This window comes from Babylonia areolata, chromosome 27 (genome assembly GCF_041734735.1).
Source record: "Babylonia areolata isolate BAREFJ2019XMU chromosome 27, ASM4173473v1, whole genome shotgun sequence".
Lineage (NCBI taxonomy): Eukaryota > Metazoa > Mollusca > Gastropoda > Neogastropoda > Buccinidae > Babylonia > Babylonia areolata.
Window position 1 is genome coordinate 3,624,542 of NC_134902.1, and position 24,743 is coordinate 3,649,284.

The 24,743-nt window shown below is 43.9% G+C and overlaps 1 protein-coding gene across 1 annotated transcript; it reads right to left on the reverse strand.

Moving 5' to 3' along the window:
• Positions 1-2,658: 2,658 nt before the first annotated feature.
• On the reverse strand, positions 2,659-23,369 carry LOC143301562 (NSFL1 cofactor p47-like). The gene is made up of 10 exons (XM_076615940.1): positions 23,268-23,369; positions 21,252-21,406; positions 18,439-18,528; positions 15,969-16,049; positions 13,491-13,635; positions 9,883-9,995; positions 9,353-9,490; positions 6,763-6,906; positions 5,330-5,389; positions 2,659-2,791 (listed from the first exon to the last, which is right to left on the reverse strand). Exons 1-10 carry the CDS (start codon positions 23,367-23,369, stop codon positions 2,659-2,661), a joined length of 1,161 nt encoding a protein of 386 aa, XP_076472055.1.
• Positions 23,370-24,743: the final 1,374 nt, after the last annotated feature.

Sequence of the window (24,743 nt, forward strand, 5' to 3'; positions counted from 1 at the left end):
AACACATACACAGAAGGAACTCCTGGTTAACAGAAAACCATCTTTAATTCATACATTCATTCTCAGAACAGTTAAGACAATGGGGAAGGAAAGTCCAAGAAAATATAAAACAAACACTGGTTCCAAAAATAACGATATGGCAGACGATACAACAAAACTTAACAGTCGTAACAAGACAACACAAAATAATATTCTTATGGATTCTTCTTCTTCTTTGTTTGTGGGCTGCAATGCAACTCCTACATTCACTCATATGTACACGAGTGGGCTTTTACATGTCTGACTGTTTATACCCTGCCATGTAGGCAGCCATACTCCGTTTTCGGGGGTCTCTTATGGATACATATCTTGAAATAACACTTCAGTGGAAGCACTCCTCACACACACACACACACACAAAAACACCACCACTCATCTAAACACACACACACACACACAGACTCGCATATAACACACATACACACACATACGACACTCATAAACATGCACAAAATCAAACACGAAACCACATACACACACAAAACACATACACAATACATGACCAAACTATATAAACCAACAATCCCACCAACATTTAAGAGGATGGAAGTGTTGGGCGAAATAACCATGATCAATAAATATACCTGAGCTTCATCTTCATTTTGAGAATTGTCTTTTTCCACACACACACAAAAAAAGCACTCAAATCTTGTGTGAGAACTGACGTCAACTTCATCACAAAACAGTACACACACACACACACACATATATATACACTGAATACAGAATTAACAGCAGCAATAAACAAAAACAAAAACAAGAGAAGAAAAGGATTTGTTTAAATACCTACAAGAGTAACACAGAAAAATATAATCAAACCATACCGAAGACATTCCTTTATCAATCACAAAAAAACACACCATGAGATCATCAGTTGACAAAATAAAAACAAAAGAACACTACTTCTAGATCGCGTGACAAAGAGCAAAATGATTCTCCCCCATGTGTGGCATCACAACTGTATTCCATAAACAATGGACTTCCTTTACAATAAATCACATCGTCAAACACCTGCCATCTCTTTACGCCCATCTCCATGACAACCCTCCCTCTACATCGATCCCCTCCACAGGAAAAGCAGTAATCAATTCTGACATTAAAAAAAAAAAAAAAAAGCAAAGCACCATTTTTTTTGGTTTGAACTGTAGATGAAGAAAAGAAAAAAAAAAATCTCGGTTTTTAATGTGTATATGATATCAAATGAATCAGATAAGGCTCTGTGCATATATATGTAGATGTCTATGTCAACAAATCAAACACAAAAAAAGAAAGAAACCAAAGCTTCTCAGAGATCACCTTTGACGAAAATATATGTCGATAATAATTATTATAATAAATACACATTGTAAGCATTCATACACAAAACAACACCCAAAGACGTATAATACTAAATACACACTGTAAGCATTCATACACAAAAAACACCCAAAGACGTATAATACTAAATACACATTGTTAACATTCATACACAAAAAACACCCAAAGATGTATAATACTAAATACACACTGTAAGCATTCATACACAAAAAACAAACGCCCAAAGATGTATAATACTAAATATACATTGTAAGCATTCATACACAAAAAACAAACACCCAAAGATGTATAATACTAAATACACACTGTAAGCATTCATACACAAAAAAACAAACTCCCAAAGATGTATAATACTAAATATACTTTGTTAGCATTCATACACAAAAAACAAAAGCCCAAAGATGTATAATACTAAATACACACTGTAAGCATTCATACACAAAAAACAAACACCCAAAGATGTATAATACTAAACACACTGTAAGCATTCATACACAAAACACAAATGCCCAAAGATGTATAATACTAAACACACTGTAAGCATTCATACACAAAAAACAAACGCCCAAAGACGTATAATACTAAATACACACTAAGCATTCATACACAAAAAAACAAACGCCCAAAGACGTATAATACTAAATACACATTGTAAGCAATCATACACAAAAAACAAACGCCCAAAGACGTATAATACTAAATACACATTGTAAGCATTCATACACAAAACACAGACACACAAAGACGTATAATACTAAATACACATTGTAAGCATTCATACACAAAAACAAACGCCCTAAGATGCATAATACTAAATTTTAACACATTGTAAGAATCCATACACAAAAAACAAACACCCAAATATGTATAATACTACATACACATTGTAAGCATTCATACACAGAAAACAAATGCCCAAAGATGCATAATACTAAATTTTAACACATTATAAGAATCCATACACAGAAAACAGACGCCCAAAGATGTAGAATACTAAATACACATTGTAAGCATTCATACACACAAAAAAACAAATGCGCAGAGATGTAAACTCTTGCCACATCCATACCTCCACTCACAACCCTTACCCCCCCCCCCCCCCCCCCCCCCAACCCCCTGCTTTCCCCTTTACCTGAACCCCCAGCTGAGACTCTTCCGACACAGACAAATTAAATCAAAATGTTTCCATATCAATCGGCATGCTCGTACCCCTATCCGAGCCTCTTCTCACACACATCAAATGAAATCAATCCGTTCCTGTATCATCCGTTATGCTAATCAGGCCAGCCAGCCAAAAGGCCGTCATTTCAACTGCTGCACGATAACAGCGTTGCACAGGTCAGCTTGTTCCAGCGTCTGTGTCTCGTCGGTGAGCTCCCTATTGGGAAACGTGGTCATCAGCACAAAGGGAGCACCTGCATGAAGTGGGTGGGCGCTGGCAGCCGTTAAGGGAAAACATCTTTTTTAAATATTCTTATAATGACCAATGAATGCTGGCAACCGTTGAGGGAAAACGTCTTTTTAAAATATTCTTATAATGACCAATTGAAAAATACATAGTGCATAACATAGAGTGTGACATCTCAAAGGAAAAATAAAAAGGGGGCTGCGGAGAACAGAGGAGAAAAGAAAGAACCACCCAAAAACGTGATAGACACAGGCAGTTTCCGTTTTCCATTTTCAGTTTCTCAAGGAGGCGTCGCTGTGTTCAGACAAATCCATATACGCTACACCACATCTTCCTGACCTGCAGCATGACTCAACACGCTCAGTCAGGCCTTGAGTGCATGCATATCTATTTGCGTACCTATCAGAGTGGATTTCTTCGACAGATTTTTTGCCAGAGGACAACGCTTTTGTTGCCATGGGTTCTTTTTCCGTGCACCAAGTGTGTGCTGCACATGGGATCTCAGTTTATTGTCCCATCCAAATGACGGGCGCAATAGCAGAGTGGTTAAAGCGTTGGACTGTCAATCTGAGGGTCCCGGGTTAGAATCATGGTGACGGCGCCTTGTGGGTAAAGGGTGGAGATTTTTACGATCTCCCAGGTCAACATATGTGCAGACCTGCTAGTGCCTGAACCCCCTCCGTGTGTATATGCAAGCAGAAGATCAAATACGCACGTTAAAGATCCTGTAATCCAAGTCAGCGTTCGGTGGGTTATGGAAACAAGAACATACCCAGCATGCACACCCCCGAAAACGGAGTATGACTGCCTACATGGCGGGGTAAAAACGGTCATACACGTAAAAGCACACTCATGTGCATACGAGTGAACGCAGAAGAAGAAGAAGAAGAAGAAGAAGTCTCGTCCAAATGACTAGACCCTTCGTTTGACTTTCCGGTCAAACTTGGGGAGAGAGGGCAGGAGAAGGAAGCCAGACCCTTACGAACACAGTGTTGGCAGAAGAGCGTCATAACTCTCTCCATACGAACGGCGAAAGAGACGACGTTAAACAGCGTTTCACCCCAATTACCATCATCAAAATATTGCAAGCAGAAGGCTCTTATACTGAAGAAGGTGAATGTTGACAAAGAATACCACAATTCTGACGACGGAAGCTAAAGGTTGGGTCATTCAGACACCCACTGGACATCCGAGGGGTCTGCGTGGAGAAGAGAGGACTGGCCGTACTGAGTGAGTTAACCATTCTGCCACAGACAAACAAAGACGCAAAGCGAGTTTCAGGAGAAACAAAAATGAGCAGATGGATTGGGGAAAATAACCCCCCGTAAATGGAGTATGGCTGCCTGCATAGCAGGGTGAAAATGGTAATCACATATAAATTAAAGCCCACTGTACATACCAGTGAATGTGGGAGCTGCAACCTACGAACAAAAAAGAAGACAATGAAAATTTACATCATGATAATGTATGGTCTTTGAATAGATCACATGCAATATAAAAAAAACAACAATGAACCCGACTGCCCAATCGAGCCATATAATTATGTGACCTGGTTGAAGACAAAATTTGACAAAAAAAACAAGAACGCCAGAGAATCGACAGACAGACAGAAAATACGAAAAAAAACAAACTTAGCAGTATGGAGAGCAAAGGAACATGAGTCAAGATGGCTGCCAGAAAAAGAGGGCGCTAGTCAGGGGGGCAAAGGGGAGGTTACCTACTTCCGGGAGGTTATCGGCTGTAGCTACTTTCGTATTCTCCGCATAAGCGGACAGTAGTTTGCACAGGACAGGAATGTCAGACCCCTGCCGGAGTCTGCACTAGTTGGGTCACGGTTCAGTATGTGTAATTAAAAAAATATATTAAAAAAATCAGTAACAACAATTGTAATAAGAGCCAAAACAAAAGATAATAAATTAATGACAGAACATTAATTAGGATGTTTTAGGTTTAAAAAAGAACAGTGTAAAAAATCCAGTATGTATGAAATTTTGCTCAGGGAAGGGGTATGGAAAGAACAGCATGCACACACTCGAAAACAGAATATGGCTGCCTACGTGGCAGGGGAAAAGCAGTCATGCATGTAAAAGCCCACTCGTATATCCTAGTGAATGTGGGAGTTACAACCATGAACACTGAAGAAGTAATTATTTGTTGTGCAACATTTCTTACGCATACCCAGATTCAAACTCTCGACTGTTGGCTGCCGTTCTTTCTCTGTCTCTGGACCTTGCAATTGGAATGAACTTCCTCTTTCGCTTCATCAAGTCTCCACACTCAGCTCTTTCAAGTCTGGCCTTAAAACCCACCTCTTCCCAAAATAGCCTCCCTTCCCTGCCTCTTCCTTGTCTTAAGTTTCTCCAGTTTTAGAGTTATGCGTGTGTGAGAATGACTGGTGCGAAAGTGCTTAGATTTGTCTATGCACAAGATTCAGCGCTATATAAGTACCATTATTATTATTATTATTATTTCTAGCTCAAACACCTTTTCGCTGCAGACAACTCTTTTTCATTTCAGACTTAACAGATCCCAGCACCACAAATACCTTGCAGTTTTCAAGGATACGTCCTGATGTAGTCTCTGATGTCTCGAACGGTACTTGATGAGTTGAATTTCACAGCAAATCTGAAACAGTCAAGTTCACTCACAGAAAGTGAGATTGTTTATGTGTAAATTATGGTTCCACAAACTACAGACCAACTACCTCCTTCATCGTCATCAATATAAAGAAAATAGTCCCAAAGTCTGTGGCCTTTCATGTCCTGCTCTCATGGTGACCTCAGTTTCGATACCCCTCCACTTCCATGCTTTGGGTGAGTCCTGTCAATGTCTTCAGTGTCGGCAGATTCATGGGGGGCTGTTGTTTGAGGGACGTGGTAGCGGTCTCCACTCTGGGAGGGACTCTCACTAAGTCTGGCTCCACGACTAAGCCACTATTGTCGTTAGTAGGGGGCTTAGTAGGTGGTGTCCAAAGTACGTTAAAACAGAACAGGCACCACTGAACACCACCGAAGTGACTCAGCAGCAGTGCAGGGTCTCCTCTGGTGTGTGGCCTCCTGGTGACCTAACATCGATGGTTCCCAGTGGACTGCTGACGCTGGAACTGCAACGGACGAACCCGGGTGTGGCTGTGTATGGGGGAATCTAAATGAGCGGCGTGGGAGTAATGCCACTGAAACGGCGCAGATGATGGGGCACAAAAAACAAAACAAAAAAAAACAAACAAAAAAACTACTGACCAACTATCCTGATGGGACTGAATATATTTGACGTGTTGAACATGGAAAGGTGCCGTGATGTGTCATCATCTTTTCTGCACTTACCTGTGTGGAGCTTGCGCTGCGGGTGTGCAACAGACAGAGACACAAACAAACATACGGTTGAAAGCACTGAGAGAGAGAGAGACAGAGACACGCTTTGACGCTTTGATATTTTATTGTCATTACCTGCATAGGTCTATTGACAAGGGGGTGATAGGGTTAATTCTTATGTCACCACAAGTACCATACCACACTCTGCTTAATCCATCAAAACAAAACAAAACATGCAAACAAAGAAAAACAAAACAACTTTTATCGAAATACAACATCCTTACAACAGGGAAGCAACAAACATTAAAAAAGAAACAAAAACAAAAACAAAAAAACACCATTACTCGACCATCCATTCTATCAACGATACTGTTCAATGTCCACCTTATTATTTGGCTTACAGTCTGAACATAAGATAGAGAGACAGAGACAGAGACAGAGAGAGAGACAGAAAGACAGAAGTATGCATAACATAAGAAACATACCATAAGTCATTTTTCACATTACGTCATTCATCCTTGAAAGAGGTCTATACTGACCAAAAATTTTAATATTTTTTTTTCTTCTTTTATTTTCACTGGGGGGTTTTTCTTTTCGTGTGTGAGGTTTTTTGTTGTTGAAGCACACACACACACACACACACACACACAAAAAAAAAAAAGAGAAGAAAACAAATCATGGACTGACCTCTGGCCGTCAGACAACCTGATCTGAACGGTGGTGACGGGTTCGGAGGGGTTCACATGGAAATCTCGGACGATGCGGGAACCTTGGGCATCAGGTGACCGTGCCTGCATGTCCTGCTGACTGCTGGACACTGAGGGGGCTGGACTGTCAACCAGTGCAGTGACGTCATCATCATCGTTGTTGTCGTTGTCATCGTCATCATCACGGTTGTCATCGTCGTCATCATTGTCGTCATTGTCGTCGTCGTCATCATCACCCTTGTTGCTGTCATCATTATTATCATCATCGTCATCATTACCATTGTTGTTGTTGTCATCATCATGTCTACACTCCATCTCACTCTCTACGATTGGCTTCGGATCCACTCTGTTTACACATACCCAGATTCAAACGCTCCACCGTTGGACGCTGTTCTTTCTCTGTCTCTGGACCTTGTATTTGGAATGAACTTCCTCTTTCATTTCGTCAGGTCTCCACACTCAGCCCTTTCAAGTCTGGCCTTAAAACCCACCGCTTCCCAAGACAGCCTCCCTCCCCTATCTCTTCCTTTTCTTCAGTTTCTTCAGTTTTAGAGTTATGCACGCATGTGAATGACTGGTGTGAAAGTGCTTAGATTTGTCTCTGCACAAGATTCAGCGCTAAATAAATACCATCATTATTATCATTATTATTATCATCATTATCATTGTCATCATCATCATCATCGTCATCATCATTATCATTGTCGTTGCTGTCATTCTCATCATCCTCACACTGTTGTCATCTTATAACACAGGTAGCAGAACTGTCATCATTATCACCATCACCATCATCACAACCACCACCAACAATACTATCAACCTCATTTATATCATCATCACCACCACCACCACCACCATCACCATCACCACAGTTTTCATCTTGTCACTAGAGTGTTGCAGCATACAAAAAGGAAAAACGAAAACAAAAAATCTAAGCCCTCACACTGATGAAAATTTACTCGTGCCTTTGTGTGTTTGCTTAACTGGACTTTGTTTGTTTGTTCAGTGTTTGACATCACTCTATTTGATTCCATGAAGTGTGCAAAAGGAGCATGCATGTATTGTTTCAATACAAGTGAAATAAACGTCTTACCCTCCCTTGCCTTGCCCCACCTGCCCAACATGTGTCCTTTCCCAGAGAAAGGCGGGGAGATGACTCTCTTTGACAAACTCCTCACCTGCCCAACATGTGTCCTTTCCCAGAGAAAGGCGGGGAGATGACTCTCTTTGACAAACTCCTCACCTGCCCAACATGTGTCCTTTCCCAGAGAAAGGTGGGGAGATGACTGACAAACTCCTCACCTGCCCAACATGTGTCCTTTCCCAGAGAAAGGTGGGGAGGTGACTCTCTTAGACAAACCCCTCACCTGCCCAACATGTGTCCTTTCCCAGAGAGAGGCGGGGAGATGACTCTCTTTGACAAACCCCTCACCTGCCCAACATGTGTCCTTTCCCAGAGAAAGGCGGGGAGGTGACTCTGACAAACCCCTCACCTGCCCAACATGTGTCCTTTCCCAGAGAAAGGCGGGGAGGTGACTCTGACGAACTCCACACCTGCCCAACATGTGTCCTTTCCCAGAGAAAGGCGGGGAGGTGACTCTGACAAACTCCACACATGCCCAACATGTGTCCTTTCCCAGAGAAAGGTGGGGAGATGACTCTCTTTGACAAACTCCTCACCTGCCCAACATGTGTCCTTTCCCAGATAAAGGCAGGGAGATGACTCTCTTTGACAAACTCCTCACCTGCCCAACATGTGTCCTTTCCCAGAGAAAGGCGGGGAGGTGACTCTGACAAACCCCTCACCTGCCCAACATGTGTCCTTTCCCAGAGAAAGGCGGGGAGGTGACTCTGACAAACTCCACACCTGCCCAACATGTGTCCTTTCCCAGAGAAAGGCGGGGAGGTGACTCTGACAAACTCCACACATGCCCAACATGTGTCCTTTCCCAGAGAAAGGCGGGGAGATGACTCTCTTTGACAAACTCCTCACCTGCCCAACATGTGTCCTTTCCCAGAGAAAGGTGGGGAGATGACTCTCTTTGACAAACTCCTCACCTGCCCAACATGTGTCCTTTCCCAGAGAAAGGCGGGGAGATGACTCTCTTTGACAAACTCCTCACCTGCCCAACATGTGTCCTTTCCCAGAGAAAGGCAGGGAGATGACTCTCTTTGACAAACTCCTCACCTGCCCAACATGTGTCCTTTCCCAGAGAAAGGCGGGGAGGTGACTCTGACAAACTCCTCACCTGCCCAACATGTGTCCTTTCCCAGAGAAAGGCGGGGAGGTGACTCTGACAAACTCCTCACCTGCCCAACATGTGTCCTTTCCCAGAGAAAGGCGGGGAGGTGACTCTCTTTGACAAACTCCTCACCTGCCCAACATGTGTCCTTTCCCAGAGAAAGGCAGGGAGATGACTCTCTCTGACAAACCCCTCACCTGTCCAACATGCGTCCTTTCCCAGAGAAAGGTGGTGAGATGACTCTCTTTGACAAACCCCTCACCTGCCCAACATGCGTCCTTTCCCAGAGAAAGGTGGTGAGATGACTCTCTTTGACAAACCCCTCACCTGCCCAACATGCGTCCTTTCCCAGAGAACGGCAGAGTAAGGACCCTAGGTTTGACAAACTCATCGTCTGTGTGGTCCTCCATGTTGAGGTTGATCACGCTTCCCTGGGCCGCATGGGTCAGCTCCTCTGGCAGCCGTCTGTAACCGCCGTCCACAACAGTCATCAGAATAATAATAACAATAATTATAGTAATGATAATTGTAACAGTGATACTACTAGTACTACTAATGTGGAGTGATGGCCTAGAGCTAACGTGTCCACCTAGGAAGCGAGAGAATCTGAGCTCGCTGGTTCGAATCACGGCTCAGCTGCCGATATTTTCTCCCCCTCCACTAGACCTTGAGTGGTGGTCTGAACGCTAGTCATTTGGATGAGGCAATAAACCGAGGTTTATTAACGGAAGCTAAAGGTTGGGTCATTGAGACACCCACTGGACATCCGAGGGGTCTGTGTTGAGGAGAAGAGAGGACTGGCCGTACTGAGTGAGTTAAACATCCCGTGACAGCAGCACACAACAAGCAGGCCCTACCCCATGCGGATGGTTTCCAGGAACTGCCGGTTCTTCCGGTCGCTGTAGGGCCTCAGGTCCCCAGAGTCCACGCTGAATCCCGTCTTCCACATCTTCAGGGTCATGTCCACCTGCTGCAGTGTGATTGATGTGTATTTATATAACACGTATTTGTTTGCACAATTTTTTTTTAAATTGCAGATCTTTCTCTCACACCCATTCCATGTGTGTGTGTGTGTGTGTGTGTGTGTGAGCCAGCGAGCGAGCGAGCGTCTGTGTGTGTGTGTGTGTGTGTGTCTGTGTGTGTGTGTGCGTGCGTGTGCGTTGATGTGTGTGGGAGTGGTGGGGGTGAGGTGTGTGAGAGTGTGAGTGGTTACACTTTTTTTTTTTTAAAGAGTTTATTATAGTGTGTGTGTGTGTGTGTGTGTGTGTGTGTATCCAGCTTATTCTGTGGTTCTAAGCGCATTTCACAATAAATGTAGAGAAGATACAGGAATGTAAAAAAATCCAAAAAAAACCCCACAATAATAATTCTTTTTTATAAGTTAAGATGAATACTTGAAAAAAAAAACTCTGAAAAAAAAGTGTAACATCTGTCACAACTCACCCCCACCACTCCTACACACATCAACATATGTACACACACAAAGATGGTCTGGGAGGGTGGGGGGGAAGTGGAGAGAAACATCTGTTATTTAAAACACTGTGTGAACATATCTTCTTCTTCTTCTGCGTTCGTGGGCTTCAACTCCCACGTTCACTCGTATATACGCGAGTGGGCTTTTTACATGTATGACTGTTTTTACCCCGCCATATAGGCAGCCATACTCCGCTTTCGGGGGGGTGCATGCTGGGTATGTTCTTGTTTCCATAACCCACCGAACGCTGACATGGATTACAGGATCTTTAACGTGCGTATTTGATCTTATGCTTGCGTATACACACGAAGGGGGTTCAGGCACTGGCAGGTCTGCACATATGTTGACCTGGGAGATCGTAAAAATCTCCACCCTTTACCCACCAGGCGCCGTCACCGTGATTCGAACCCGGGACCCTCAGATCGAAAGTCCAACGCTTTAACCATTCCGCTATGGCGCCCGTCGTGAACATATTAAAAAAAAACAAGAACGCCAGAGAATCGACAGACAGGCAGAAAATACGAAAAAAAACTTAGCCGTATGGAGAGCACAGGAACAGGAGTCATAATGGCTGCCGGAAAGAGAGAGCGCTAGCCAGCGGGACTAAGGGGAGGTTACCTACTTCCAGGAGGTTATCAGCCGTAGTTGCTTTCGTTTTCTCCGCATAGGCGGATAGTAGTTTGCACAGGACAGGAATGTCAGACCCCTGCCGGAGTCTGCACTAGTTGGGTCACGGTTAAGTATGTGTAATTAAAATATGTTTTCAGATTAGATCTGAAAGATTCAATAGCTGAGAGCCGTGTATAATAACAATAGACAATAACAATATGTGGTGATGATTTCCAAAACCATGGACCATGGTGTCCAAATGTCCATGAAACTTGTGTCTGTAACGCATGATTTGAAACATCTTTCAAGTTACACAGACAACATCAAGTGAGCAGCTCAATTTTTTTGGTTTTTTTGTTGTTGTTTTTTTGGTGCTGCCTCATCACCTGCATCATTTCAATGGCAGTACTCTCCTATGCTGATCCCCCCCCCCCACCCCCCCCCCCACCACCCCCACCCCCACCCCCCACACCCAGATTCGCCTGCCACAGTCTTGGTGCCGGCAGTCCACAGGGAACCATCGATGTCGAGTCACAGGGAAGCGACACAGTGGCCTGACATCGATGATGACTGACAACCTGACCTTTTAATTCCATCTTTTGTCTCAGCAAGGTAACTGGCAAGCATATACATCAGCAGCAGTCAATGGACTCACCAGTAAAGCTACATTCACACTAAACCAAGCCAGTTGCTGTCAGCCTGATACAACGACACACATACACAACCAGCTGCTGTCAGCTAGAAATAATACCATGCTCCCCAGACAGAAGAAACTAATATAACTTGAGATTCACGCTACTAATATCATTGACAGACCAACCATCCATTTCATATGTCCACACAAAACAAACCAAAAAGCTGGCTGGAGATGGCTGGTGACCAGTGTGAACACTTTAACCACTGGCATACATGGCGGGAAAGCGTAAAATGACAGTGCGCACAATTCTCAGCCAGCTGCTGTCAGGGCTTAATATGAACGCAGCCTCAAGCTGTGTCACCAACCAACCTGCTGCTGTCAGCTTCTTCTTCTTCTTCTGCGTTCACTCGTATGCACACGAGTGGGCTTTTACGTGTATGACCATTTTTACCCCGCCATGTAGGCAGCCATACTCCATTTTCGGGGGTGTGCATGCTGGGTGTGTTCTTATTTCCATAACCCACCGAACGCCGACATGGATTACAGGATCTTTAACGTGCGTATTTGATGTTCTGCTTGCATATACACACGAAGGGGGTTCAGGCACTAGCAGGTCTGCACAAATGTTGACCTGGGAGATCGGAAAAATCTCCACCCTTTACCCACCAGGCGCCGTCACCGTGATTCGAACCCGGGACCCTCAGATTGACAGTCCAACGCTTTAACCATTCGGCTATGGCGCCCGTCCAGCTGTGTCACCAACCAACCTGCTGCTGTCAGCAACTGACAGGGCTTAATGTGAACGTAGCCTCCAGCTGTGTCACCAACCAACCTGCTGTCAGCAACTGACAGGGCTTAATGTGAGCGTAGCCTCCAGCTGTGTCACCAACCAACCTGCTGCTGTCAGCAACTGACAGGGCTTAATGTGAACGTAGCCTCCAGCTGTGACGCCAACCAACCTGCTGCTGTCAGCAACTGGCAGGGCTAAACTCTCTCCGGACGAAGGAATGCTCACGCATTCCTACACAAAACGTATTCAGATTCGGACAAAGGAATGGAATAGCATTCTTCGAAAGTAAAATTCCATCACGCGCTGTACACGTGATTTTGTGATTAGCCAAGCAGAGTGCGCTATTCTCGGTCACTCCAAAATCGAACAGTATGATTGGTTAGCCCGGCATGTGTGGCCTGTCTCGCACACACTCTGACAAAGTCACTGACCAGTCGTCTGCTTGCATACCAGACTGTTAGCAAAGCGGGCTCTTCTCAGAATGTTGTGAAGCAAACAAGGCAGCGACGGCAATGTTTTAGGGTTGCCGAAGTACTTGAAATGCTACAAACTGAAGGGTCGGACACTGAAGATGTGGATGATGACGAAGAAGAAAGCGAATTTAATGCAGAAAGCGAGCATGGGTATGGTGATTCAGGGTGAAAAATTGGCAGTATTTTCTACATATGGCAAAACTGTAAAAATCAGATGAGAAATTTGATTATTTTATATGTACTAGCTCAACACGTAATAAACCAGTTCTGAAAGTTTCATTTTCTTACACAGTATTTTTTGTCATTTTTTTTCCAAACCCTTACAAATGGACCGTCTGTGGGGAAAAGCAAGGGAGAATACTTGTCGTCTCGAGTGAGTTAATGTGAACGTAGCCTCCAGCTGTGTCACCAACCAACCTGCTGCTGTCAGCAACTGGCAGGGCTTAATGTGAACGTAGCCTCCAGCTGTGTCACCAACCAACCTTCTGTGGAGAGAAGGCACTGCTGCTGGACCCTGGCACCTCTTCTATGGAACCCTCGTGCTCCCCCAGGCGATAGCCGGTGCCGTGGAACGCCATGGAGACGGCAGGGGATCGGTTACGGGAGTCCAACTCCTTTGCACCGTGTCTGTAACATTGTTGTCGGTTCTTGTTTTCTCTTTTACTTTTTTTTTCTTTTTTTTTCTGTCACTGCTTGTCGGACTTCTTCTTCTTCTGCGTTCGTGGGCTGCAACTCCCACGTTCACTCGTATGCACACGAGTGGGTTTTTACGTGTATGACCGTTTTTACCCCGCCATGTAGGCAGCCATACTCCGTTTTCGGGGGTGTGCATGCTGGGTATGTTCTTGTTTCCATAACCCACCAAACGCTGACATGGATTACAGGATCTTTAACGTGCGTATTTGATGTTCTGCTTGCATATACACACGAAGGGGGTTCAGGCACTAGCAGGTCTGCACATATGTTGACCTGGGAGATCGTAAAAATCTCCACCCTTTACCCACCAGGCGCCGTCACCGTGATTCGAACCCGGGACCCTCAGACTGACAGTCCAATGCTTTAACCACTCGGCTATTGCGCCCGTCAAAAAAAAAAACAGCCTCAAAGTCTGTGGCCTTTCATGCCCGGCTCTCATGGTGACCCCCTGTGGACAAACCCGGGTGTGGCCGTGTATGGGGGAATCTAAATGAGCGGCGTGGGAGTAACATCACTGAGACGGTGCAGATGATGGGGCAGCAAAAAAAAAAAAAAAAAAATAATGGACATTTATACAGCACGGTTTTTTTGTGTTTTTTTTCCCCAGAAATACTGCTCAAAGAGCTTTACATTACCGTAAAGTTCGGTCTATTGAGCGCACTGGTATATAAGCCACACCAACTAAATTTTGGAAAAAATTGAACTTTACACATACATAAGCCACACCGGTTTATAAGCCGCACTTATTTCCGGTACCGGAACACATACTGATACTACAGAAAAGCTGTCGATGCTGTAGGTTATGAAATAAACACAAGAGGGAACAACACAAAGAAAAGCAAGCGAAAATACTGCTAGTGCCACAAAAAAAAAAATAAATTAAACACAACGAAAATAAGATCGATAATTTAGGGATAGTCACATTTATTCAACGTCATCCTGCTCACTGAATCCAATAAAATCTTCGTCTTCAGTGTCCGAGTTGAAGAGAACCAGCACAGCTTCCTCCGCCATCTTGTCACTGACTTCAGCCTCACTTTCACTTCATGAACATGAAGGTGGAGGTCGCTGCTGGTTTGTCGCTTGCACTGTTGCCTGCTAGGTCGATCGCCTTCAATTTGAAGGCTGCATCATAGGCATAACGTCACGTTGTCGGCATGATGAGGGTGTATGCTTGAGCAGAGTAGAACTGAATGCTGATCTGAAGGCTTTAATGTGTGCGGATTTGATTTATAAAACGTGAACAGTTAGCGCACTATCCTGAAGCTCATCCAAAAATTCATGGACAGAAATCATGATTTTGGTGAGGTGAAGGGCAGCTAAGAATAGACGAGAACGTGACACTCCCGGGATCGTTAAAATCCGCAAATAAGCCGCATCATTGTATAAGCCGCAGAGGTTGAAGCTGGAGTAAAAAGTCGCGGCTTATAGACCGAACTTTACGGTACCTTCCCCAATCCCCATCTCTCTTATCAATACCCCCCACATATACATGCATGCAGAATGTCAAACACACATGTTCATGATCCTGTTCTCCGTGTCAACGCTCGGTGTATTGTGAAACCTTCAACGTACCCAGTAAAGGAAATGTTCTTCCTAAAATTACGTTTATCTAACATACTTACAGCGACCCACTAGTGAGAGACTAAAACTTTTTTTTTCAGTTTCGTAAACAAGAAATACTGACTACCTAGATGGCAGGTTAAAAATGGTCACATTGTGATACACCTCAAAGCCCTTTTGTTGTGAAAATGGGAATGTGGGAACTGCAGTCCACCTGCTTGGATTACAAGCAACTACAATGAAAACCCCAACCCCATCCGAGTCCGAAACAAGAGAGAAAAAGAGAGAGAAAGCAAGAGACAGTGTCTGTGAATAAGTGTGTGTGTGTATGTGTGTATGTGTGTGTGTGTGTGTGTGTGTGTGTGTGTGTGTGTGTTGTGTGTGCATCTGTCCATGCCATTGAAAGCAAAACCCCACATTGTAAACACAGCGAAAGAGAGTGTTAGAGAGAGAGAGAGGAAGTGTGTGTGTGAATGCGTGAGAGAGAGAGAGAGAGAGAGAGAGACAGAGAGAGAGAGAGAGAGAATGTTTGAGTGTGTTGAGTGCGAGTATGTATGTGTGTGTAAAATGTGTCTGCATATGAGCACACGTTTCCATGCAAGCCTCTGTGTGTGTGCGTGTATGTGTGTGTGTGTGTGTGTGTGTGTGTGTGTGTGTGTGTGTGTGTGCGTGCGCGTGTGTGTGTGTGTGTGCTGACTCACTGTCTGGCGGCATCAAAAATTCCGCTGACTAAGTTTCCTGGGACGCTGCGACTTCTGGGTGGCCCCAGCACCTGCTGACCACTGTAAAACAGAACACACACAAAACAGTGCTATCACTGATGGCTGTAACAGCCGAATGGTTAAAGCGTTGAACTTTCTTCTTCTTCTGCATTCGTGGGCTGCAACTCCCACGTTCACTCGTATGCACACGAGTGGGCTTTTACGTGTATGACCGTTTTGACCCCGCCATATAGGCAGCCATACTCCGCTTTCGGGGGTGTGCATGCTGGGAATGTTCTTGTTTCCATAACCCACCGAATGCCGACATGGATTACAGGATCTTTAACGTGCGTATTTGATCTTCTGCTTGCATAAACAAACGAAGGAGGTTCAGGCACTAGCAGGTCTGTACATATGTTGACCTGGGAGATCATAAAAATCTCCACCCTTTACCCACCAGGCGCCGTCACCGTGATTCGAACCCGGGACCCTCAGACTGAAAGTCCAATGCTTTAACCACTCGGCTATTGCACCCGTCGTTGAACTTTCAATCTGAGGGTCCTGGATTCCAGTCTCGGTAATGGCGCCTGGTGGATAAAGGGTGGAGATTTTTTCGATCTCCCAGGTCAACATTTGTGCAGACCTGCTTGTGCCTGAACCCCCTTAGTATATATAAACAAGCAGAAGATCAAGTACACACATTAAAGATCCGGTAATCCATGTCAGCGTTTGGTGGGTTATGGAAACAAGAACATAACCAGCATGCACACCCCCCGAAATGGAGTATGGCTGCCTACACAGCGGGGTATAAACGGTCATACACGTAAAAGCCCACCCGTGTACATAAAAGTGAATGTGGGAGTTGCAGCCCACGAACGCAGAAGAAATCTTCCACATGACCACAGTACAACAGAACACACACAAACCAGTGCTGTCTTCAAATCAGTAAATAACTCCGTCGTCTTCACTTTGATGTTTTAGTCAAGTTAATTTTTTTTTTTTTTACTTCTATTATTTTTACTATTTTTAAATGTACACACGTTCAAACTTACACATGTTCATATGCCTTGGACGGCCAAGATGTGCTTGTATGCACATGTGTCTGAATCATGTGTGGAGCGGGAGGATTTGTTTGTGCGTGTGCATTTGTGTTTTTAGTACGCATACGTCACTGTACGTATTTTTTTCATTTTAAATGTCCAGGGCTTTTGTATCATTAGACTGGGCGTACCAAATGTCCTTTTTATCATCATTATCATCATCATCATCATCTTCCACAGGATTGATGAGTACAGTGATGGGCGCAATAGCCGAGTGGTTAAAGCGTTGGACTTTCAATCTGAGGGTCCCGGGTTCGAATCACGGTGACGGCGCCTGGTGGGTAAAGGGTGGAGATTTTTACGATCTCCCAGGTCAACATATGTGCAGACCTGCTTGTGCCTGAACCCCCTTCGTGTGTAAACGCATGCAGAAGATCAAATACGCACGTTAAAGATCCTGTAATCCATGTCAGCGTTTGGTGGGTTATGGAAACAAAAACACATCCAGCATGCACACCCCTGAAAACGGAGCATGGCTGCCTACATGGCGGGGTAAAAATGGTCATGCATGTAAAAGCCCACTCATGTACATGCAAGTGTACGTGGGAGTTGCAGCCCACAAAAGCAGAAGAAGAGGAAGAAGATGAGTACAGTAAGGTGATCCCCAAACCTGCTGACCACTTCAGAACAGAACAAACAGAAAACTATGCTGTCCTCATCTTCCATAGGACTGTTTAGAGTATACAGTTCCACTGGAGTGTTCCTGCAGTGTGACTTAAGCTACAGATATCATTGTACTGGGTTTTTTTTTTTAATTCATCAACTGATGTTACAATCTAGTATTTATAATTATAGGTTGTTGATTGCACTCTCCTAATTAATCAGTATTTCATCCCTTGGTCAACTAACGTGTCAACAATTTCTCGTGTAGTGATAACAAAGTATTCTTGTATCTCCCCTCCACTTCCGTGCTTGGGGTGAGCCCCGCCAATGTCGTCAGTGTCGGCAGATTCATGGGGGGCTGTTGTCTGAGGGCCGTGGTGGCGGTCTCCACTCTGGGAGGGACGCTCACTCAGTCTGGCTCCGCGACTAAGCCATTATTGTCGTTAGTAGGGGGCTTAGTAGGTGGTGTCCTAAGTACGTTAAAACAGAACAGGCACCACTGAACACCACCGAAGTGACTCAGCAGCAGTGCAGGGTCTCCTCTGGTCTGTGGCCTCCTGGCGACCTAACAGCGATGGTTCCCTGTGGACCGCCGACGCTGGAACTGCGACGGACGAACCCGGGTGTGGCCGTGTATGGGGGAATCTAAATGAGCGGCGTGGGAGTAATGCCACTGAAAACGGTGCAGATGATGGGGCAGCAAAAAAAAAAAAAAAAAAGTATTCTTGTATCTTGTATTGTGTACACTAGAGTCCAGCTGCACTCACCTTTGCTCTGACCCCCCAACATAAAACGACTCCCGGTCATCACCAGTACCCGGACCATCCCTGCCATATGAATTCCTGACGTTGCCGTACCTGAAACACACAAATCATGGTTCTTCTCCTTCAATCGTGGGCTGCAACTCCCACATTCACTCGTATGTACACGGGTGGGTTTTTACGTGTACAACTGTTTTTGCCCCGCCGTGTAGGCAGCCATACTCCATTTTCGGGGGTAAATCATGGTTCAACATTCATGTGGAGTGGTGGCCTAGTGGTAACGCATCCGCCAGGGAAACCAGATAATCTGAGCATGCAGGATCGAATCCCTTGACAGGCGCAATAGCTAAGTGGTTAAAGTGTTGGACTGTCAATCTGAGGGTCCCGGGTTCGAATCACGGTGACGGCACCTGGTGGGTAAAGGGTGGAGATTTTTACGATCTCCCAGGTCAACATATGTGCAGACCTGCTAGTGCCTGAACCCCCTTCGTGTGTATATGCAAGCAGAACATCAAATACGCACGTTAAAGATCCTGTAATCCATGTCAGCGTTTGGTGGGTTATGGAAACAAGAACATACCCAGCATGCACACCCCCGAAAACGGAGTATGGCTGCCTACAAGGCGGGGTAAAAATGGTCATACACGTAAAAGCCCACTCGTGTGCATACGAGTGAATGCAGAAGATCGAATCCCACATTCACCAGGGTTTTCTCTGCCTCCACTTGACCGTCAGTGGTAGTCCGCATGCTGGTCATTCAGATGAGATGATACGAGTGAGGTCCAGTGTAGCAGCATGCTCTTTGCACATGCAAAAGAAAGAAACATAAGGGCTGTCGCAAACAAATTTCTGTAGAAAAAAATCCACTTTGACAGAGAACCAAATACAAACACAGGCAGAAAAAAAGGGAGGAAAAGGGGTGGCACCGCATTGCAGCAACACACTCTCCCTGGTGGAAAGAAGCATGATTTTCACACAGAGAAATCTGTTGTGAAAAAAACGTAATACAATACAGTACAATACAATACAAACGACAAACGACTGCCATAGTGATAATCAAGACAAAGACACAAATGTCCACCCCATTACAAGCAGCATGGCACGCACGCACGACAGAGCAGCAAAAATTCAAAGAAGTCGCCCCCATCAGGAAATGGGCGGAAGATGACAAGCACAGAAGACGCTGAAAAGTTTTTCAGTTTCAGTTTCAGTAGCTCAAGGAGGCGTCACTGCGTTCGGACAAAACCATATACGCTACACCACATCTGCCAAGCAGATGCCTGACCAGCAGCGTAATCCAACACGCTTAGTCAGGCCTTGAGAAAAAAAAAAGAAAAAAAGGGGGAATGAATAATAGATAAGCTTACATAAGTAAATAAATAAATAATAATTATAATATAGAAAAAGGTATTAGTAATAATAATACTAATAAAATAATAATAATAATAAACAAATAAATAAACAAACAAATAAGACAACAATGGTGATAAATAAGCAAATAAATGTAAAACATGAAGACACACATTCACACATACACACCCACACATGCATAACAGATATGCACCAAACATGCAGTTTCACAGATATGAAAGCACAGTCAAATACATGTAAACGTACATGAGCTCCAACACACACACACACACACACACACACACACCACACACATTACCTTGCACCTCCTCTACCCCCCGCTGAAAAGAACAGAGAAAAAGAGGGGTGTAGAAAGACGAGAGGAAGAGGCTGAGAAACTGAGGGCAAGACAGGGCTGGGGGATACAGAGACAGAGAGATATCACAAATTACGATAACGTTACAGCACTGGCACACATACATCTCGGCATGGCTTGTGCACTCTGAGCACCTCTTTCAGCTGAAATCACACACACACACACACACACAAACATGCACGCGCACACACACACACCTCTGTGTGTGTGTGCGTGTGTGTGTGTGTATGTGTGTGTGTGTGTGTGTGTGTGTTTGTGTTTTTGTGTGTGTGTGTGTGTGTGTGTGTTTGTGTGTGTTGTTTGTGTTTGTGTGTGTTTGTGTTTGTGTGTGAGAGAGAGAGAGAGAGAGAGAAATGGAAATGCAATTGTGTATTTCTTTATCACAATATTTTTGTGTGTGTGTATATATATATATATATATATATATATATATATATATATATATATATATATATATATATATGCATTTTGTTGTTGTTGCTCTTCATCTGCTTGTTTCTTCTCTCTCTCTCTCTCCCCAATTTTTTTCTTCTATTTTTTTTTTCTTTTCCCTTCTCTTTAATTTTTTTTTTTAAATTATTATTTTCACTGATGGCTTGATGTAAAAAAGCAATTGTTGCTTATTCAATTTACCATCATGAAATAAAATCTTGACTTGACTTGACTTGACTCTCCCCTATCATAATGCAGGCATGAAAGTGAGACTGTTTCAGCCTGATATTGCTGTATTATCTTCAGCATTACATGCAAAACTTTGAAATTTCCCACTTTCCAGGTCTTCCTTTAGTCTGACTTCAGACTATGGTCATAAGATTCAATGTCTGCATTTTAGACCATGGTCTAAAGAATCTCATGCTTGCAGTTCAGACCAACAACTGAAGAATATCATGTCTGTGTTTTATAACATGGTCTGAAGAATCACATGCCTGTGTTTCAGATCATGGTTTGAAGAATCTCATGCCTGCATTTCAGACCATGATCCAAAGAATCTCATGCCTGCATTTCCAGACTATGGTCTGAGGAATGTCACCTCCTACAACAGGCACACAATGACAATGCTGCCACAGTCTCTGGCACACACGGCAGTTCCTACCTGGTCTGACTGGCTTCATCAACCTGTGGCAGGTGGTGGGATTCCAGGGCTTCTATCACGGTGCCCATGTTGAAGGGCTCTGGGTCTGTTGAGCTGCCCTCCACTTCAGCCTCGCTCGGTGCCGGACTGTCTTCATAGAAGTTCCCCAGTGCTAGCTGTTCATCAACCAACAGGCCGAGTCGTTAGGTTTTGTTTTGTTGTGGCTTCTTCTTTTTTTTTAAATTTGTTTAGTATTTCTTCCACATACAAGGGAGGTTCATTAAATATTTCCCCTGACTCACTTCTGGTAATTGTAGCAGGCTGAAACTGCACATGTATAATAATACATATCTCTGCAGTTCATCGGGTAATTTCCATCTTTGAACTCGTGACACTTTCTCTTTTGCAGGTGCTATGGTGGGGTAAGGTGTGATACTAGAATAGTGGCATGAACTAGTATGGAAATACTGTTGTGGGATGATGATGCAGAACCTTTCTGCTCAGGTCTTTACACCAAAAGAAACCTCAAAGTATATATATATATATATATCACATCTATCTTCTTCTTCTTCATTTGTGGGCTGCAACTCCCACGTTCACTCGTATGTACATGAATGGGTTTTTACATGCATGACCGTGTTGCTGTTGTTGTTTTTTTTATCCCACCATGTAGACAGCCATACTCCGTTTTCAGGGGTGTGCATGCTAGGTAATGTTCTTGTTTCCATAACCCACCGAACACTGACATGGATAACAGGATCTTTAACGTGCGTATTTGATCTTCTGTTTGCATATACACACGAAGGCGGAAGGGGGTTAAGGTACTAGCAGGTCTGCACATATGTTGACCTGGGAGATCGGAAAAATTTCCACCCTTTACCCACCAGGTGCTGTCACCAAGATTTGAACACGAGACCCTCAGATTTCAGTCAAACGCTTTGACCACACAGCTATTGCGCTCATCATCCGATTCCATCATTGGTACATAAAAATGTTCTGAAAACAAACATGAAACTGAAAGTAAAGCCTCTGCCAACACTTTAATACTTATGAAAGGTTTAGTTAAAGCTAGGTCCCATAGCCTGTTGTTGCAGACACTGAGGCAGTGGTTTCATATTCACTGTGTCTAGAAGCTGGAATAGGTAGGCTGGACACAGTTCTCCCCTTCCACCGTTTTAACCTTCCCTAACAGAAGTCAGGCTCCCTTACACACCTGGGTGTAGTGAGGAAAATGGGAGTCAAGTGCCCAACTTACCCAAGGACACAGCACCACTGATACCGAAACACAACCTTGAAGTTGAACTCTTCTTCTTCTTCTTCTTTCCGTTACACAACCAACATCGACTTGGCGATGACTCTGTCATGGTTCATGCATGCTGGGTATTTTCGTGTCTCCATAACCCACCGAACACTGACATGGGTTACAGGATCTTTAACGTGCGTATTTGATCTTCAGCGTGTGTATACACACGAACGGGGTTCAGGCACTAGCAGGTCTGCACATATGTTGACCTGGGAGATCGGAAAAATCACCACCCTTTACCCACCAGGTGCCGTTACCGTGATTCGAACCCGGGACCCTCAGATTGAAAGTCCAAAGCTTAGACCACTCGGCTATTGCGCCCGTCAATTCTGATCATGGTGGACACTTGGTCAGAAGCCCAACGCCAAACCGATTCTTCCTCGGCACCTCCTTATTAACACTTATAAAGGGTCTACTTTTGAATAGATCTATAATGATATCTTTCGATGGTTTCACGTTCCGGAAACTTGTAAATCTAAACCTATGACCACACATTCACTTGTCCCTGCCTTTTTCATCCAGATTCGGGTTAAAGAAAGGACTCAGCTGTGCTCCCCCCACCTCTTTACGTTATCTTCTTGACACAGAACAAACCAGTCATGCAGTAGATAGCATGGCAATGTCATTGAAGAGATGTCATTTTTCATATGCCTGCAAAATAAAACCACATGACAAATATCTAAACAGACATGTTCCGGAATTTTTGGTGCTAAAATAGGATCAGCAAAACTTACTTCAAGGTTCCATGAGGCTGATTCCAGGTGGAATGCTGCTCTTTCCCTGTCCAGCCCCGTAACATCAGAGAACTTACTTATAAGCTCCCGATGGTCTGCCATAGTTTCGTTTGTGAACTTGTTGAGCTGCTTCTGTTTTCCCAAAAAACAAGAGAGAGATTGAAGGGGAGTAACAAAGATTCATGAAGGACGACTTCCGACAGGATGCACAGCTTTTTGGTCGCAACTTGTTTTACTACTGAGCAACATAATTTTGTATTGTCGACTTTTGAATTCACTTACTAGATCTATTTATATATAAAATCAGATGCAGGTGGAAAATGACAGACGAAAACATTTTTGTGAACAACTGAATTTGAACATATGCAACTAAAGATCAGAAGATCATATACGTACGTTAAAGATCCTTGAACCCATGTCAGCGTTCGGTGGGTTATGGAGACACGAAAATACCCAGCATGCATGAACAACGACAGAGTCATCGGCAAGTCGATGTTGGTCGTGTAACAGAAAGAAGAGAAGAAAAACTAAAACCATGACCGTAGGCAAAACAAAACAATAAAGCAAAACAAACAGAATTTACTAATCCTTTACTGATCACACTGAATAAATCAAGCAAACACAAACAACCATGACAGATATACACGCGCGCGCGCACGTGTGTGTGTGTGTGTTAACCGCACACTGATGTGATCTAAGGAAAATCAGTACAAATAAAATAGGGCCCATATAAATATATACAATCAAAGCTTAAACTTATGATTGTTGCTTAAAATGTACAAGAGAGTTCTTAATAAGAAGAACTCAAAAGGTCAGTGTTAGTGACGAGCCTGCTCAGTGAGGCTGATGTATTGTGAGAGGACAATAAATTTGCCTCGCATATGCAGCAGGAACGTTCATTTTTCGACAGTGGAGATTGTTATAACTGGAAGGATTAAATTGTATCCATTTGACCACTTAATTGTTCTATACCTCTGGGCTACCGGGAACCCAAGTTGCATCATCTTACGAATGAATATATGGAACTAATTATAGTGAGTCTCAGTAAGCATTCTTTGTTCATTTTCCCGCCTGTTGAAGTGTGGAAATATCATTCTTTATTCTTGTATACCAACCTAATTTAACTGACTTAGCTTGTAAATGAAAATTGTGATTTTAGCTTTAGGTTGGAGCTTCTGAAAATTAGATGTTTTTTATTTTGTGAACAATAGTAACTTTGGGATTAGATCTGAGGGCACTATATGCAGTGTGTGGAGGAAGGATTAAATAATATAATTTTGTGGTATTTTTTGATAATTCTGGGTCATTTTGTCCACAACCACTGAAGATTCGGAGACAGCATCACAGAGCAGGCAGGTGCTTTGGTGGAAGAGGAGAGACTTGGCCGGGTGACTTTTTTTTAAGGTGCACTAGGCAGAACGAAGTGTGTATGAGGCTGACAGGCAGCAGGCAAGAACGCCTGCTGGAACTTTATTC